Source organism: Siphateles boraxobius, unplaced genomic scaffold, assembly GCF_051911475.1.
Source record: "Siphateles boraxobius isolate OS27281-9 unplaced genomic scaffold, OSU_SipBor_1 118, whole genome shotgun sequence".
Classification (NCBI taxonomy): domain Eukaryota; kingdom Metazoa; phylum Chordata; class Actinopteri; order Cypriniformes; family Leuciscidae; genus Siphateles; species Siphateles boraxobius.
This window is the reverse complement of record NW_027508720.1, coordinates 307,501-325,784: the sequence shown is the minus strand read 5'-3', so window position 1 is coordinate 325,784 and position 18,284 is coordinate 307,501. Positions and strand designations below refer to the sequence as shown.

The following is an 18,284-nucleotide window of genomic DNA, read 5'->3' as shown; positions in this document are numbered from 1 at the left end:
TGTGGGTAATCTACTAACAACGCAGGCGCAGCGAATAAAAATAGCATGGCTGGGCAAACTATGCGTTCGAATGGTGTCTCCCTCTGGCTTTCCAGATAAATGAGCGTTAAATAATGATGCAAATAACAGTAAATTGACTAGCGCAAACCATAGTAAATCACGTCTCGGGATTTATTTATCATTTACTTGCTACTACTAATAGATACACAGACACTCCGCTGTGAGCATGTAAGATATGCTGCTGCTGCATGAATAGACACACATTAATCCTGTATCAGATCTAGGCAGGTGGAGCTGGGGAGGTGGAGCGGTTCACAGGAGCTCTGATACTGCAGGACTAGCTTACAGTAAACACTGAACCAGACTATTTACATGTTCAGCAAGCGATCTCATTGGCTGCAGGATCAGTCAGTTTGTCCATTCGGAAATGATATGATTGCTTGTAAATTGCAAATTAAGGACCTATAATAAATGTTACTGTAAGTCGCACAGGGTCAAAATTGCATTGTTAAAAAAAAACATTACATTTGATTACATTCAGTAATGATGTAAAATGGCGGTAAATAAAATATTCAGTACAGAACAGCAATAAAATAAAGTATAGTTGCATTCATTATAAACGACATTTAGCCTATTATATGCAAAACTTAAACAAATTAATTTAAAGTGAAATTAATGACGTGTGGCAAATGCACTATACAAATAAATTAATTTACTTCTCTAATTCGGCACATTCGGCACGTTTTGCGCATGCTTTTCTTTCTTTAAATATTGCATTAAATTGCATTAAATAAGTTGCCTTGGCATGCACTGTAAGTCGCAGCACATTTCAGATTATTAAAACGCTACTTATATTACAAAATTATCTTTATCTTTCAAAATTTGTTTTACTTGTCGCATTTCATTCTGGGATTGCCTCATTGGTTTGTTAAAGGTACATGTTATTTGATGAGTTGATGAGGCATAATTTTGCTGCTTGCTGTTTGATACACCTTCACATCATGAGTGCGCATACAGTATAATGCTTATGATGTTGATAGGCAGCTCACTTAGGATTAAAAAAAAAATATATATATATATATATATATATATATATATATGTATTTTCTTCAGATTTGCTCGGCATTAAAAGACAGTGTGCTTTTAAATGTAAAGTGTTATAGTAAGAGTTGTTATAATGTGTTCAGGTGATGATGGCCCTGTCCAGCCATCTGAATGCCGTGGAGTCAGAGAAACAGAAACTGCGCGCTCAGGTGCGCCGGCTCTGTCAGGAGAACCAGTGGCTGAGGGACGAGTTGGCAAACACTCAGCAGAAACTCCAGAAGAGTGAACAGAGTGTCGCACAGCTGGAGGAGGAGAAGAAACATCTGGAGTTCATGAACCAGCTCAAGAAATATGACGATGGCACCTCGCCAGAGGTGAGTCTTGCTATAGTTGATGAACGGCATACTGGTACAAGAAAAACAGCAATACCATCATATTCATGATATAGACAGGTGGAGCTGGGGAGGTGGAGGGGTTCAGGGGAACTCTGATGGCTGATAGACTATTTTAATGTTGAGCCAGCGATCTCATTGGCTGCAGGATCAGCAGAGACCAATCAGATTGTGCCATGTGGTAATGATGTGATTGCTTGCAGGACCATCAGCCTGCGCCCTCTAGTGATTTCATGACTAACTATATGAGAAAAGAAACACTTTACATGATGCCAGATTCAACTTTCTGTGTCAAATAATTAATTTTAAGTACTAAAACTATTAAAACTAAATAAAACCATTTGTCATTATTCACATTTGTCTGTCCATATCAACAAAGCAAGTTGACTTTTATTTGGAAAATAGGTGAGACGTGTATCTCTTGTGTTTATTTTTATACATTAATATGTCATTTACCAAATTAAAAACTAAATTACAACATTTTCTATGCAAGAAACCACGACTAACATTCTAAATGGACTTATAAGTGTAAAAAAGAAGTAGTTTTCTGTATTGAATCTCCTCTGCTGCTGTAGCTTGACTCTTCATGGCAGACGAGCGATGTCCTTCTTCCTGTATGTGTAGCCAGCATTGATTTATTCGCCTCGTAGATCGATGACTCTGTTTTGCTGGATGGAGATGCTACGAAGGAGACGTGCCTCATCGTTGCTGTGTGATGAATAACTAAACTGTATTTTCTGGCAAACAGGACGTCCTCTCCTTCACTTCAGACTAATGTTTTTCATTTTTCTCTTTCTGCTGTGGGAGGATTTGAAGACATTATCTGTTCAAATGACAGTTGCCTCCAGCTTGTCATTTATATTTCATGAAACGATGTTTCATGCTGTTATCTCCAGAATTAATGGAGCCATTAACATTTAGAGACTATAAAGACAGTCATGCATGGACAGAGATCCAATTGACTATAGGAATTCACAATGAAATTTACATTATAAGACAGCACAGACTGATTATAAATAACAATTATGGCAAATTGAATATTTAAATGGTTTCAAACCTATTTTCTTTGGTTTTGTTTTAGGAAGAGAAAAATAGTGAGACTCCCAAAGATCCCCTGGACGATTTGTTTCCCAATGATGAAGATTACCAGGGTAAGGAAGCACAAAAATGGCATGACATAGTCCTTGTCATGTATTTTATGAATATAATTTGATAGATATTATTGGTTACAGGGTTTACTTTGGCTACGTTCACTGTCAATTCAAATCCGATTGGAATCTGATCTAAATTGTTGACTGTCCACACTGTTTGGATCTGAATTGTGTGTCACGTGGCGCTCTTTCATTTTAAGGAAATGACGTTGCGTTAGTAGGTATACGCCAAATCAACAACAGTTAATATAGTTCTCGTGACATTAATGCACAACAGGTATTAATTAGGGGTGTAACAATATATCGTGTCACAATCTATCACAATACAAAAATGCAACAATATGTATTGTGGATAGTTTCTAAATGCCCCCCCCCCAATAAAAAAATTACTCTGTTAGAAAAAAGTCTAGTTTTAGTGTCAGTACTACATTAAACTACTATTTAATGTTGAATATAATGTATAATAATGCAATGGGGGAATATTTGTGGGTCCTGATAATGCCAAATGATTGCATATCTGGTCTAACCAGCGGACCAATCGCATCGCAGCATCTCAAATGTTGGTTTGGTGGTTCTGAAACGCCTGAGTGCGGAAAAAATTCCACAGATTCTTTCCCGATTGCCGCAACAATCATTACCGATATTTGGCGCAAATTTCCCAGGAAGTGCCGTTTTTGTTCTCTTAAACGCATGGGATGGAAACAGTGCTTTATAAGTGTTTTATGCGCTATTCAAATTTTGTACACAAGTTAAATCCCACATCTGTATGTAAAGGCAGGTATTGTGTCCCTCTGTCTCTTCAGTGTCGCACCAGCACAACAGCGCCGCAGTAGCTGCCGCGCAGCAGGGGGGCTACGAGATCCCGGCCCGCCTCAGGACCCTCCATAACCTGGTGATCCAGTACGCAGCCCAGGGCCGGTACGAGGTGGCCGTGCCTCTCTGCAAGCAGGCTCTGGAGGACCTGGAGAAAACCTCTGGACACGACCATCCCGATGTAGCCACCATGCTCAACATCCTGGCTCTGGTCTACAGGTGTGTGGTTGCTCAGGCCCAGGCCCATGTTGAAGCAGATTTCAGTCATTGTTTATTCACCCTCGTGTCGTGCCAAACCTGTATGTTCTGAGTTAGATGAAACACAAAAGGAGACGTTTTGAAAAATGGCACTTTCAAGCATCATACAGGACTCAAAGGCTCATCACAATGGCCAACATAGCTATATTTGAAGCTTTTCAATATTTTCATTGAACAAATAAGGACTTAAATTACTTTAGTGCACAAGTCATATGTACACTTTTAAGACCCCAATATATTTCAAGGAAAATCGAAGAACAAACTAATTTCGAACAAAATCAGGCCGAAACTAATTTTGTTTGGAGTTTGTTTAGGAAGTTCAAAAACAGTTTGACAAAATAGCAGTGTACAAATTCAAGCGAAACCAAAGATTGAACTGATCATTTCAAACAAAATCAGAACAAAGCGGAGTTTGTTTGGAGTTTGTTTCGGCAGTTCGAAACTTAATTCTCTGGAAAAGTTCGCTCTGGCTAGTAAACACCTTCAAACCCCCATTGGTCAGTGGTGATGATGTAATAGGTGGGAGTGGCTCTGAGGCTCCGCCTTCTTTGAGGTGGAAATCTTCTCTGTTTCTTTTCTTCTGTTCAGACAGTCGATGTCAGACGCATGTAAAAACATGAACACACTGGAGTGCTACTTTACATTATTGAAGTTGCATTACTAATTGAAAGCAACACCGTCGCTGTTTTTCATGTTTATTAATGTAAAGCTGTTTGTTTTAAAGCAGTTATGATTTTGTTATTGAGAAAAGTGTACAGCACATAATTCATATTTGCATATTTGTATTGAAGTTCCAGTTCCCCATTATTTGTAACTGCATGGACAAAACAACCAGTACAATTTTTCTAAGTTTGTCCTTTGGTGTCCCATAGAAGAAATAAAGTCATTTGTTGGGTTTAGAGCGACATGATTGTGGGTAAATGAGGACAGAACTTTTTTTCTTTAACCAGCAAAACTTCCTTGGTCAACCAACTTTACCAGGAAAGTCATGGTGGTTAACCAGCTTCATCAACTCAGCAGAGTAAAGTGTGAAATAAGTCTGTTTGTGTTTTTAATCATTCTATACATTTCAAATTACTTCAGATTTTTTATTTTTGAAATTCATGATTATTTTTAGCCTCCTCTGTCAAAAACTGACTATTCTACAAATTCCCTATTACTTAATGTGGAAACATAGTTAATCAAAAGAACTTTGCCCACTGAAATAAGCCTTTATTGTATTTCTTTTAATTTCTTTGTATTTCTTTCATTCAGGGACCAGAATAAATACAAGGAAGCGGCCCATCTCCTTAATGATGCCCTGTCAATCAGAGAGAAGACCCTGGGCAATGACCACCCAGCTGTGAGTAACTGAAAACATGAATCTGATACTGAATCTGTTTTTGTGTAAGTGAGATGTGTAAATGCATGAAAGATCATATGTAGTCTAGAAGTACAATAACCATCATGTTCATACACAACGCCTCTGCACTTACTCTCGATTCCCCTCAGCATGAGGACAGGAGAGCTGTCAGTCAATACATGAGAAAACAAAGTAACTTCCATTACTTATTTGAAAAAGTAACTGAGATATTTTGTTGTAAATTGGAAAGTAATGCGTTACTTGAAAAAGTAATCTGATACATAACTTGGATTACTTGTAATGCATTACCCCCAACAATTACTCCAAATACAGGGATGTATAGTAGTGCTTGTGGTTAAATGTCTTAAAATATTGAATATCCTTCAAAGATTCAGTGCACTAACAGGGAATTTTCACAGGAGTTTAGCTAAGGTTGTCTCAAAGTTATGAACTAACGTTCTTCCTACAACGTGTTTAGAATGTTCATTCAAAGTCATTAATGTTCTCAAAAAACACAAAAACATTATTTATACCTTGTTCATGGAAAAAAAATTAAACTACTTTACTTGTTTCAGAATTTTCAGAGAACATTCAAAAGCATTGTTCCCATAATGTTTGCAAAATAAATGAAAATGTTCCCTAAATGTTCTCATGACCAAGAATAAAAATATAATATATAAAATATATTTAAAAAAAAATTTTTTTTAAACGGACATTTAAAGCATTCAGAGAACATTCAGAAATAACATTTTCATAACCCAATGGGAATGTTAGCAAAACGTTCCTAGAGTATTTTTTGCCGGCTGGGTAATCCGTGTCTGTATTTCGTGGCTGATCCAGGTGGCGGCCACCCTCAACAACCTGGCGGTCTTGTATGGAAAGAGAGGAAAATACAAGGAAGCGGAACCGCTGTGCAAGAGAGCCTTGGAGATCAGAGAGAAGGTACTATCACAAAGGCTCTGCCTGTTTGTTGGCGTACAAAAGCCTCTTGTCAATTGATTAATACGATATTTAAATAAACATGTCTTCTCTAACTTGTTAGTCATATTGTAAAGGCTCACAGTGAGTAAACCCAACAATTACAAAAGAGGCAGCGGTGAGAAAACAGCAGTTTAGAAAGCATCTGATCATAGCAATGTGGATATATTTGAACGTTTATTCATACATCACTTTACAACAGTAAACTCTACTCAGACAGTTGAGCGTTGGCGCTTGCAACGCCAAGGTCATGGGTTCGATTCTCAGGGAAAGCAATAACAGATAAGAAATGCAATGCAAGTCGCTTTGGATAAAAGCGTCTGCCAAATGCATAAATGTAAAATCTGACCTCGACTGACTGAACAGAAGAAATAAACCAAAGAAGATTTCCATGTCAAAGAAGGCGGAGCCTCAGAGCCACGCCCACCTATTACATCATCACCACTGACCAATGGGAGTTTGAAGGTGTTTACTAGCCAGAGCGGACTTTTCTGTTTCGAACTCCCGAAACGAACTCCAAGCAAACTTCGTTTTGTCCTGATTTTGTTCGAAATAAAAACAGTTCGATCTTTATTTTCGCTTGAAGTATAGTGGGGCTTTAATTATTTCACTCTCTTTCATTGCTCAGGTGTTGGGCCGGGACCACCCGGACGTGGCCAAGCAGCTGAATAACCTGGCCCTGCTCTGTCAGAATCAGGGCAAGTACGAGGAGGTGGAGTATTATTACTGCAGGGCTCTCGATATCTACGAGAAAAGACTCGGACCTGATGACCCAAATGTTGCCAAGACCAAAAACAACCTGGTGAATATAATCAGCACTCATCTTGAATCCAAACGGCACATGTTGTGCATCATAAAACAGCCTCATTCATTGTTTAGAGATCTATTTGCAGTGTAAAACATTAAAAAAGAGAGAGAAAGACAATTCAAATCACACACACACACACTACACTGTATATACTGTATGATATACCTATACACTACTGTTTAAAAGTTTGGGCTCTGGAAGATTCTTCAAACATCCTACATTTTACATTTAAATTTAAGTGCATGCCATAGTTGTTAAACAGTTTTGTATTTCCCTCGCAGGCTTCATGCTATCTAAAACAGGGCAAGTACAAGGAAGCTGAGATTCTCTACAAAGAGATCCTGACGCGCGCCCATGAGAAAGAGTTCGGATCTGTAGATGGTACGATCATTGCTTGATCATGGCACTTCATTATTCATTAGCTGACAAACTGCATGCTTTCTCCCTAAAGTCTGGCAACATTATAAACCTGAACTATTGTCATTGCTGAATGATAGAAATTGATGACCTCAGCATATCGTGACCTTCTGCACATCTGACCTCCGGTTTACAGCCGTGGATTTCACAGAAATCCAGCAGCGAGCACAACCAATAAAACTTTTTTTTTAGTAGCATGAACATAGGATTGATTTACACTTCTTACTGGAGACATCAGGGTTTGGGGAGGAAATGTTATGAATATTTGTCTTGCCATATATTTATATATTTTTTTCTGTGAAGATGAATTGTCTTTCAAATATAAACGCTATATTAGTGAACTGCTTGTCTGTGCCAAGCAAAATAGTCAATGTGAATGTTTAAAAAATAAATGTGAAAGCAGAAGTGCGAAGAACTCTAGTGTACGAGCAACTCAACAGATGGTTTGTATGTGTGATTTCCCTCTCGTTTGCTTCTTGGAAGTTTTAAATCTTTGAGTTTAAGTTCTGTATAAACAGTCATTCGTTCTATCGCTTTCTTTTCTTTTCAAAATATCATCCATTTATTGTCATTTTTATTTAGTTTTTTTTTTATGTAAAGGATTTATTATCTTTTCAGAACAGGCCAATTTGTCTGTTGTTTGATTCTGTTAATCATTTTTATGTTGATTTTGCACTTCATTCCAATAAATCAACTTGATTATTTTCTTGATTTCTCTACATCTTCTGTTTCACATGTTCCCAGCTAACAGGGAACGTTTTCAGAACTTTAACTTACGTTAGCACGGAGCTAACGTTCATGGAGCTTTTTTACTGAAACGTTTATTAGGATGTTCATCTAACGTTTTTTAAATGTTACTACTTGTTTCAGTACGTTCAGCAAACATTCAGTAGTAATGTTCCCATAAAGTTTGAAGAATGATCAAATGAAATGTTCCCTTAACAGTTGCATAACCAAGATAAAAAACTTCTTTAAAACATTTAGGTTGAGAACATTCAGGGAATTTTCATTAATAATGTTTTTATACCTTAATGGGAACGCTAGGAAAATGTTCTTAGAATATAATGCTGTTAGCTGGGTTCATGCTTTTTTTGTACATGTTCATGTACATGACAGAACTTTAAGTAATTATTGTACTGCAGTTACTGGAATTACACCCATATGGGTAGTGATAATAGTGAAGTATTAAACTTAACTATATGAAACTCCTACGTTTGTAACCTAAATCTAAAATAGGAGTCCTATCTACAGATCAGAATATCATAGCACAGCAATACCCTGGCAAGTTTGGCATCTATGATGATTTTACAGTAGTAACAATAAAATTAGTAACTATGTTTGTTATGTTTGGTAATTGCCGACTACAGTAGCAGAACACTGTTTCTCTGTGTCTACAGCTGAAAATAAACCCATCTGGATGCACGCTGAGGAACGAGAAGAAAGCAAAGTAGGTTTGTGTGCCTGTGTGTGTGTTTGTGTGTAATACCAATATGCTTATGTGGCCGGCTGATATAGTGGGTATTGAAAGTCACCACACACAAAATATTCACCTTCTGTTGCTTGAAGTCTGAACTGAAAACACCTCCGGTTACATTTGTAACCGAGGTTCCCTGAGAAGGGGAACGAGACGCTACGTCCCCTAGAGGGCGCTATGGGGAATTCCTCCAGCATGACCGGTGTCTGTGACTACAGGTAAAACTGAGTATGAAAAGCGCATCTGTGAAATAAGTCAATCCCATTTGGTCTGAAGGAGACGTGCTCAGGAGTACCTGAAGCATGGCAGAGCAAGAGGAGGCATAACCACGCCCTAAGAACAACAGCTATCAAGGAAGCCCTGAAGAGCCAAGCAACTTGATCTAGCTGGCCAGGCGAAGCTCTGCAGAGTAGAGGCCTAAAATTACTCTTATAAGGAGAGGAGTCCTAAAACACACAGCTTTAAGAGAGTGACCAAAGAGCCTAACAACCTGCCATGCTACCAGCTGCAGCTCTAGGTACGAAGGCCTCAGCACTGCGTCCTATGCCTATAATAATAGCAAGCAGAGCTCAGGGGAGCCAAATAGTGCTCCATTTTCAAGCAGTAACCAAGGAAGCTCACAGAGAACCTAACAATTTGGTCCCTAGCTGACTCGGAGGATGGAGGCCTCAGCACTACATCCCAAACCACCTAGGGGCACCAAGGAGGCTCAGCCAGAGAGCCAGCCGCTAAGACGGCCTAAGAAAGACGACTCTCTGAAACAACGTTCGACACTCAGGGCAGCTTACAAAGAGGCTGACAATAGCCTAGAGACTAAGAATTGCTATTCAAGCAGAGCTCTGGAAGAGCAGAGACCTAATAAACATTCTTTAGAAATAAGGCCTAGCAATGCTCTAAATAAAAGCAGAAGCCAAGGAGGATCAAAGGGAGCCTTGCATATCAGCACTACTACCCAATCAAGCTCTAAGGATGGAAGCCTCAACTGAAGTTCTCAAACAAGGGGAGGCCTGCCACGTCCTACGCTAAGAATAGCTACCAAGGAGGCGCACAGAGTGCTTAACATCTTGATACTGCCTTGTGGAGGCCTCAGCCCGAAACTCTCTAAGTGAGAGGAAGCCTAACAACAAGGAGGTTCAAAGAAAGCCTAACAACTTGGCAATACTGCCTGGTCGAGCTATAGTGGTGGAGACTCTTGAGACTCTCAAATGAGTGGAGGCCTAACAACACCCAACACTCAGTCAAGTCAAGTCAAGTCATCCTTATTTATATAGCGCTTTAAACAATGTAGATTGTTTCAAAGCAGCTTTACAGAGATAAACTTATAATTTAAGGTAACAGAGATTGGTTTAGTTTTATAGTGGTTCTTGAAAAATGTTTTTTCCAGCTAAAGTTAGTTTTGATTGATTCACTTCCGTCTAAATGATCATTTGTTATTAAATTAGGGGCGGCTAAGACGACACGGTTCTCTCTAAACAGACTTTAAACGTGAACCTGTGATAGACGCTGATGGCGTTCACATGCGCATTAAGAGTTGATTCTATAGTTATGTGCGTTTGAATATATGTGCGCAGGTTTGTAATTCCTTACAAACCATGCCTAAATAAACTACTTGTCTTGTCTATAAATTTTGATGCAGAATTTTATTTTATCTTATCACTTTGGGTAGGTACGCGAACCAAAAAAATCCACAACGCTTTATTTGTAGAGTGGTATAGGGATCCTCCATAGGGAGAGGCTAGTTGGCACTTCAGCACTGCATTGTCATCGGGTCCAGGCGAAACTCCTTCGTCAGATCTGGAAACGGCCTGGATCCGGCAGGCTGCAATAAAACCTTGGGATAAACAAAGACACTAAAATTAGCGTAGATGCCATTCTTCTTATGATGTAACGAGTACATCAGGATTTAAGGGAAGTGTTCCCAGTTCCGCCTGACCTAATCTAAGCAGCCTAATATTGAATTATAGAAGTCTATAGAGTGTTATGTGAATGCTAGGTCAAAGAGATGTGTTTTTAGTCTAGCTTTGAACTGACAGACTGTGTCTGCTTCCCGGACAATGTTAGGAAGATTGTTCCAAAGTTTTGGTGCTAAATAGGAAAAGGATCTACCGCCAGAAGTCGATTTAGATATTCTAGGTATTATCAACTGGCCAGAACTTTGAGATCGCAATAGACGTGAAGGACTATAATGCGTTAAGAGCTCGCTCAAGTACTGCACAGCTAAACCATTTAGTGCTTTGTAAGTAATCAGCAATATTTTAAAATTTATACGATGTTTAATAGGAGCCAATGCAGTGTTGACAGAACCGGGCTAATATGGTCGTACTTCCTGGTTCTGGTAAGAACTCTAGCTGCTGCGTTTTGGACCAGCTGTAGTTTGTTTATTAAGCGTGCAGGGCAACCACCCAGTAGAGTATTACAATAATCTAGCCTTGATGTCATGAACGCATGAACTAGTTGTTCCGCATTTGTCAATGAGAGCATATGACGTAATTTAGATATATTTTTAAGATAGAAAAATGCGGTTTTACAGACACTAGACACGTGACTTTCAAATGAAAGATTGGTATCAAAGAGCACACCCAGGTTCCTAACTGACGACGAAGACTTAACAGAGCAGCCATCAAGTGTTAAACAGCATTCTAGATTATTACGTGTGGAAGTTTTTTGTCCAGTAATTAGAATCTCTGTTTTTTCAGAATTTAGTAGTAGGAAATTACTAGTCATCCAATTTTTTATATCAACTATGCATTCCGATAATTTTGTGAATTGGTGAGTTTCGTTAGGTTTGGAAGAAATATAGAGCTGAGTATCATCAGCATAACAGTGAAAGCTAATTCCATGGTTCCTAATGATATCTCCTAAAGGTAGCATGTACAGAGTGAAAAGCAGCGGTCCGAGAACTGAGCCTTGTGGTACGCCATACTGAACTTGTGATCAATAAGACATCTCTTCATTTACTGCTACAAACTGATAGCGGTCAGATAAATATGATTTAAACCATGCTAATGCAATTCCACTAATGCCAACATAGTTTTTTAGTCTATTTAAGAGAATGTTGTGGTCAATGGTGTCAAATGCAGCACTAAGATCAAGTAACACTAATAGAGAGATACAACCACGATCGGATGATAAGAGCAAATCATTTGTGACTTTAATGAGAGCTGTCTCAGTGCTATGGTGCGGTCTAAATCCTGACTGAAAATCCTCACAGATATCATTTCCTTCAAGAAAGGAACACAGTTGTGAGGATACTGCTTTTTCTAATATCTTTGATAGAAAAGGTAGATTCGAGATCGGCCTGTAATTGACTAATTCTGTAGGATCAAGTTGCGTTTTTTTAACAAGTGATTTCATCATAGCCAGCTTAAAGGTTTTTGGTACGTATCCTAGAGACAAAGACGAATTAATGATGTTAAGAAGAGGATCTATGACTTCTGAAAGCATCTCTTTCAATAGTTTAGTCCAGGGATGGGCAACTTCGGTCCTGGAGGGCCACTGTCCTGCAGAGTTTAGCTCCAACCCTAATTAAACACACCTGAACAAGCTAATCAATGTTTTCAGGATTACTAGAAAATAGCTTTTGTCAGGGTTGGAGCTAAACTCTGTAGGACAGTGGCCCTCAAGGACCGAAGTTGCCCGTCCCTGGTTTAGTCGGTATAGGGTCTAACATACATGTTGTCGATTTAGATGAATTATCGAGTTTGCAAAATTCTTCCTCTCCTATGGCAATGAATGAATCAAATTTTACCTCAGGGGGACTATAATGCACTCCCTGATGCGATACTGTAGTAGACGGTTGCATAGTTATAATTTTGTCCCTAATATTATCAATCTTATAAGTGAAGTTCATAAAGTCATTACTGCTGTGTTTCTTGGAAACTTCTGGGCTTGAAGCTTTCTTTTTCGTTAGTGTAGCCACGTTTTCAAATAAATACCTAGGATTATGTTTATTTTCTTCTAATAGGGTTGAAAAATAAGCAGATCTAGCAGCTTTTAAAGCCTCTCTGTAAGCAATCGAGCTCTCCTTCCATGAAATCCAAAATACCTCTAGTTTTGTTTTCTTCCAGTTGCGCTCCATTTTTCTGGCTGCTCTCTTAAGGGCCCGGGTGTGCTCGTTGTACCATGGCGTTGAACTATTTTCTTTAATCTTCTTTAAGCGCAACGGACAACTGTGTCTAAAGTGCTGGAAAGGAGAGAGTTAAAAGTTTCTGTTGCAATATCAAGTTCTTCTAAGCTATCTGGGATGCTGAGATGATGAAACTGATTAGGAAGATTATTGATAAAGCAATCTTTATTGGCAGAAGTGATAGGTCTAACATACTTGTAACACGGAGTTGGCTTTGCAGCCTTGGCTAAATGTAAAACAATTGAGAGTAGTCATGTCAGGACAGCTTCCAAGGAGGCGGAGGCGCTTCCTAACACAAACAGTTGCCAAGGAGGCTCACAAAGAGCCTAACGACTTTTAACGCTATTGCCTGATCGAGCACTTAGGATGGAGGCCTCAACATGACTACTCTCAAATGTGAGAGGAGGCCGAACTATATCCAACGCCCAGGATGGCTTACCAAGGATGGCTTACCTACTTGATATTGCTATCCAGGTGGAGCTGTGAGGAGTAGAGACCTCTACAAAGCGACTCTTTATAGTGAGAGAAGGCCTAACAATGCTCCATAGTAAAGCCAGTAACCAAGGAGGCTCAGAGAGGGAGCCTTGTTTATACTCGACGCGTCAGCACGAGCGAGAGTCTCCGCTGACTGCGCGCGCACCTCCCCAAATTTTTTGTTAATATTAGTTTACAGTAACTGAGTTTGTATTATTAATTTCTTAAATTCATATTAAAAAGAGTAATAAATGCAGTAGGTTTATTGTACTTTCACTGCATGGAAGGAAGGATCATAAACATGCTGGTACAAATGTACCAGCTCGGACAAAGTCGCCTCAAAGTCGTTCAACTTCGCTGCACGCAATGTTACAAAAAGTGCCGTGCACACCGCCAGGCGAAATGGGGTCTTGCGCACCTAACGCGCACGACCACCCACACCGCAATGACGCCATTTATGCCGCACGCACCTTCGCGCTCGTGCGGACGCGTCAAGTATAAACAAGGCTTAACGACTCCGTAAACCGCTTGGTCATGCTCTGAGGACACAGGCCTCAACATAATGACTCTCAAAAGTCAGAGGAGGCCTAACTATATCCAACACCCAGGACAACCAAAGAAGGGGGAATACGAGAGGTACCGCTCGCCTTCTGATCTTGTCTGCGGTCCTCGAACCGGGACAAGTCAGACCCCTTAGAGGCTTGAGGTGCAGACCTGGCCCGGCACGATATGAAGGTCTTAAATGCTGTGGAGCATGCCTTCGGCTCCCTAAATTTCAGCTGTACCAAAAAGTTTGTAAGGCAAAACCGGTGCATCGAGGAGAAAGTTTTTCTCTTTCTCCCCAATGTCAGCCAGGTTCACCCATAGATGTCTCTCCATAGCCACCATAGATCGACCCGATTGCGACTGCAGTTTGTTTGGTGGCTTAGAGAGCCAAATCCGGTTCAGCTCCTCTACCGCCTCAGGGGGAGCCCCTGGCCTGGGTCCAGGTCCTTCAGCAGGTTGACTTGGTAGGTAGGCTTGCAAAACAGCCAAACAGCCATCGTGTGCAAAAGCAGCACCAGCCTGACGCATACAGTCTGCCATTTAAGCAAGATGTAAATGTGGATGCCTCACCCATCGAGAGATAGCTAGCCACCGCTCTTCGATTGGAGGCATCGCTACATAACTGTGTTCCGCATAATTTGCATGCTTGAAAGGATGAATGCGGGCAAAAAAAAAAGCTTTCTCCAAGATCTCTCCACCTCGGCATTGAGATCTGGGAGAAAGGGAAGGCTGGTACGAGCTGGGTAGTTATGACCCTTTAAGAATTGCTCATCCAAACAGCTGCGAGTGAACAGAACTGACACTTGCGTTTCCACGGCAGATCTAATCTGTCAGTATCGCGGGACATATCATCCAGCAGCTCGTCGCATGCGGGGCAGACGGGCTGAAAACGCTCAGACACATAATTGCGCTCAACAGCCTCATCCTGCTCATCTTGGCTGGAAGCCAGGAGCGTGTCCGCTGCCGGATCAGACAATGTGAGTGATAACACAACATCTTGATCCAGAGAAATATACATACCTTTCTCGAATTCATCAGCCAGCTCCACCAGCGAGCCCCATGATTTCAGTCCCCAACTCGCCTTGGCCACTGCAGGTCCTGAACCGCGAGGCACAGGTGATTGTCCCAATTCATGACAAATGGACAAATGAGAGTGGGGTTTCTTCATAGAGAATATCTCACAATGCACACACATATCCCCGTCAAGGACTGAGCATGCATGCTTCTCGCAAAGGCACAACATCCATTTCATGCGTGTCATCAGGTGTCAGATAGCGCACACTTTTTAAAGCCCTTAGCACTTGTGCTAGCCATTTCAATCGCCTTTAGACGCATTTTCAAACTAACAAGGCTCCTGAAGATAAGAAAGAGGATGATGTTTTCACAGGTGCCCTTTTATACTCACAGTCTCACCTGTAGTTATGTCATCAGCTCTCAAGTTCAATGTCGTGTTTAGACTCATGCTTCAGACACCGGTCATTGCCCTTAGTGCCCTCTAGGGGACGCAGCGATAGTTCCCATTCGAAGGGGAACACACACTTCTAGTTTCGCACTAACTTTACACACAGTAACACACAATAAAAAAAATTTTTTAAACCTGCACTGCAGTTATTCCACAGGTTTAGATCAGACTCTGACAAAGCCAGGGGATTTCAAACTGGGGTCCACAATGAAGTACTAGTGGCTTCATGGAAATGTTTAGAAAAAAACAATGCAAACAAAAAAAACAACAGCAATTGGAGAAAGAAAAAAAAGATTGTGATTAACATAAATAAATAGATTAAAATAAATAATAAAATAAGTTTAAAATAAATAAAAAATAGATTAAAATAAAAAATGTATAAGTAAATGAATAAATAACAAACATTTGATTAAAAAGAAAAAAATTATGAATAAATGAATAAAATAAAATAGATTAAAATAAGTTAGAAAAGTTGAATTAGAAAATAAGGATTGGATTAAAATAAACAAATAAGTACAGTATTATAGTGAGTAGAAAAAAAATATTTGTTAATATTTAGCAAATAATATTTTACACTTTGTTATAATATTTATTTTGCACAGTATACATTGGGTCTTAATACATACCAATTATTATTTTCCCTCGCATGAGAAGTATCATATATGTATAGATGTATCATCTAAATTGTAAACCCCTGGACTAGGCCAGTAGAGATGCCCCTCAGCCGCTGTATGGCTGCGCTGATGCTCTACTTAGGGTTACTGGGCTGTTACTGGGCCACACTGGTATTATACGGCTGCAGGTTCTCCTCAGTCTGTTAGAGTTCCTCCAAGAACTGCTCCAAAACAAACATCCTCACAACAGGACGCTGCTATTGTACGATGTTCTTTGTCTGGTAAGATGTATTGGGGTTGTGTCAGACATATTGTCTATAGACTTCTTAAAGGGAAAAAAAGCTTTTATGGTCTTTTCAGATTCATTCCCTGTGTTTTTCTACAACTTTTTCTTTTAAAAGTACTGTTAATATTTTGAAAAGAGGTTGTGACTGTCTATACCCACTGTATGCGTATTTACAGAAAACATAGTTTCACTTACTGCAAACCGGTCTGGATGATTGACAGCTGAGATTTTAAAACTTCACTGTCTCTCTTTCTCTGTGTCTGTGTTTTCCTGCTCTTCTTTCTTACAGGGAAAGCTGGCAGATGGGAATCATTATGGAGAATATGGTGGCTGGTACAAAGCCTGCAAGGTGAACAGGTGAGAAAAATCAGCAACAGTAACTTGCCCCACGGCTAAAAACAGTTTTCTGCCATTCATTCAGCGGAAAATGCTTAAAGCCAGCATTTAAAGAAAGTGATACTAGTGTGCATGTGTGTGTTTTCATGCACAGCCCCACAGTAAACACCACGCTGAGGAACTTGGGCGCACTGTACCGTAAACAGGGTAAAATGGAGGCGGCCGAAACCCTTGAGGAGTGTGCCATGAGGTCCCGCAGACAGGTGCAACATCTATAATCACTTTACTGATGCATGGTGGGAAACATGATGTGTTTATAATGTGTTTGTGTGTGTGTGTGTGTGTCAGGGAGCGGCAGTGGATCCTCAGAGAGATGGAGAGAGGCGGAGAAGCACTGCTTCGATCTCCAGCGTGAAGTACGACTGCAGCAGTGACGCCGGTGAAGAGGGCAGTGTGGAGTGGAATGGGGTGAGGGAATAATATCTTTAACACTTAAAGTTGCTGGAAGGGTACAGAGCCTGTCAGGGAACATGCATGGTGACAGAGGAAATATGAGATGGAAGGAAAACTTATATTTCAGTGTTTTTGCATTTGCTTGAAAAAGCATTGCATTCCCCTGAGAAACATTGCGTTTACTCGCAAAACTATTGCGTTCCCCCAAGAAAAATGTTCACCTACTCAAAAAAATATTCAGCTGTCTTGTAAAACTATTGCATTCCCCTGATGAACATTGGGTTCGCTCGCAAAACTATTGCATTCCCCCGAAAAAAAAAAACTGTTTGCTCACAAAACATTTGCGTTCTTTCGCAAAACATTTGAGTTCCCCCGTGAAAAATTGAGTCCGCTCACAAAACTATTGCGATCCCAGAGTAAAATTCCCTTTGATCACAAAACATTTGCGTTCTTTCGCAAATTTATTGCATTCCCCGAAAAAATTCAGTTAGCTCATTTTTTGAACATTTGTTCACTCACAAAACTATTGCACTCCTCAGAAAAACACTGCGTTCCCTCACAAAAACTATTGTAATATTATTTTCTCTCGCAAAACATTTGCATTCTCACAAATCTATTGCATTCCTCAAAAAAAAAACATTGTGTGTGTGCCTGGATGTGTTCTCTCGCAAAACGTTTGCATTCTCTTGCAAAACTATTGTGTTCCCCCGAAAAAAATGATGTTCTCTCGCAAAATATATGCATTCTCACAAACCTATTGTGTTCCCTTGAGGAAAAATAGCAATATGCTCACAAAACTATTGCATTCCTCAAAAAAAACATTGCGTTTGCTTGCAAAAAAATGTTTCTCTCTCAAAAGCTCAAAGAAAATTAGACAACTAAGAAGAGTTGCTCTTTCGGTCAACTTAATCGACAGTGAACAGCAGAAGAAGAAAGCGGATTTCTGCTTTTCCATAAGCGCCACCTACTGTCAGTGAGCGGATTTGCATATTTATTCTTGCCAGTTTTTACACATGCCATGCGAACATCAGAACTAATTTTCGTGCTGAACGTTCGTGTTGGTGTGATGAGTTTTATCTCCTAAAAGCGCGTTCACACCAAGTACGATAACTATAATGATAACGATAAAGATATAATTCTAAAAATCTTTCTTAATGTAAAAGAATAGCAGTTCCCACCACCACTATAACTGTAACAGCACAGAGAAACAATATCATTGGAATCACTTTCAGAACGTTTTTTTCCAGCTGATGAACGATGAAAACATTGACAGCCAATCAGAATCCATGCTGCTATGAAGAGCTCGAGCA

At 39.9% G+C, this 18,284-nt stretch overlaps 1 protein-coding gene across 3 annotated transcripts in view; it reads left to right on the top strand.

Moving 5' to 3' along the window:
- Positions 1-18,284, top strand: part of klc4 (kinesin light chain 4) — a 49,241-nt gene that overhangs the window by 16,496 nt on the left and 14,461 nt on the right. For 2 of the 3 annotated variants that reach the window (XM_077202247.1, XM_077202255.1), the window contains exons 3-13: positions 1,188-1,418; positions 2,518-2,587; positions 3,391-3,619; positions 4,913-5,000; positions 5,841-5,942; positions 6,607-6,780; positions 7,068-7,167; positions 8,601-8,650; positions 16,475-16,542; positions 16,676-16,784; positions 16,870-16,989. In XM_077202247.1, coding sequence (XP_077058362.1) covers positions 1,188-1,418; positions 2,518-2,587; positions 3,391-3,619; positions 4,913-5,000; positions 5,841-5,942; positions 6,607-6,780; positions 7,068-7,167; positions 8,601-8,650; positions 16,475-16,542; positions 16,676-16,784; positions 16,870-16,989 — 1,341 coding nt within the window. Of the gene's footprint in view, positions 1-1,187; positions 1,419-2,517; positions 2,588-3,390; positions 3,620-4,912; positions 5,001-5,840; positions 5,943-6,606; positions 6,781-7,067; positions 7,168-7,283; positions 7,908-8,600; positions 8,651-16,474; positions 16,543-16,675; positions 16,785-16,869; positions 16,990-18,284 lie in introns of those variants that run through there. The other variant, XM_077202264.1, reaches the window with a different exon arrangement.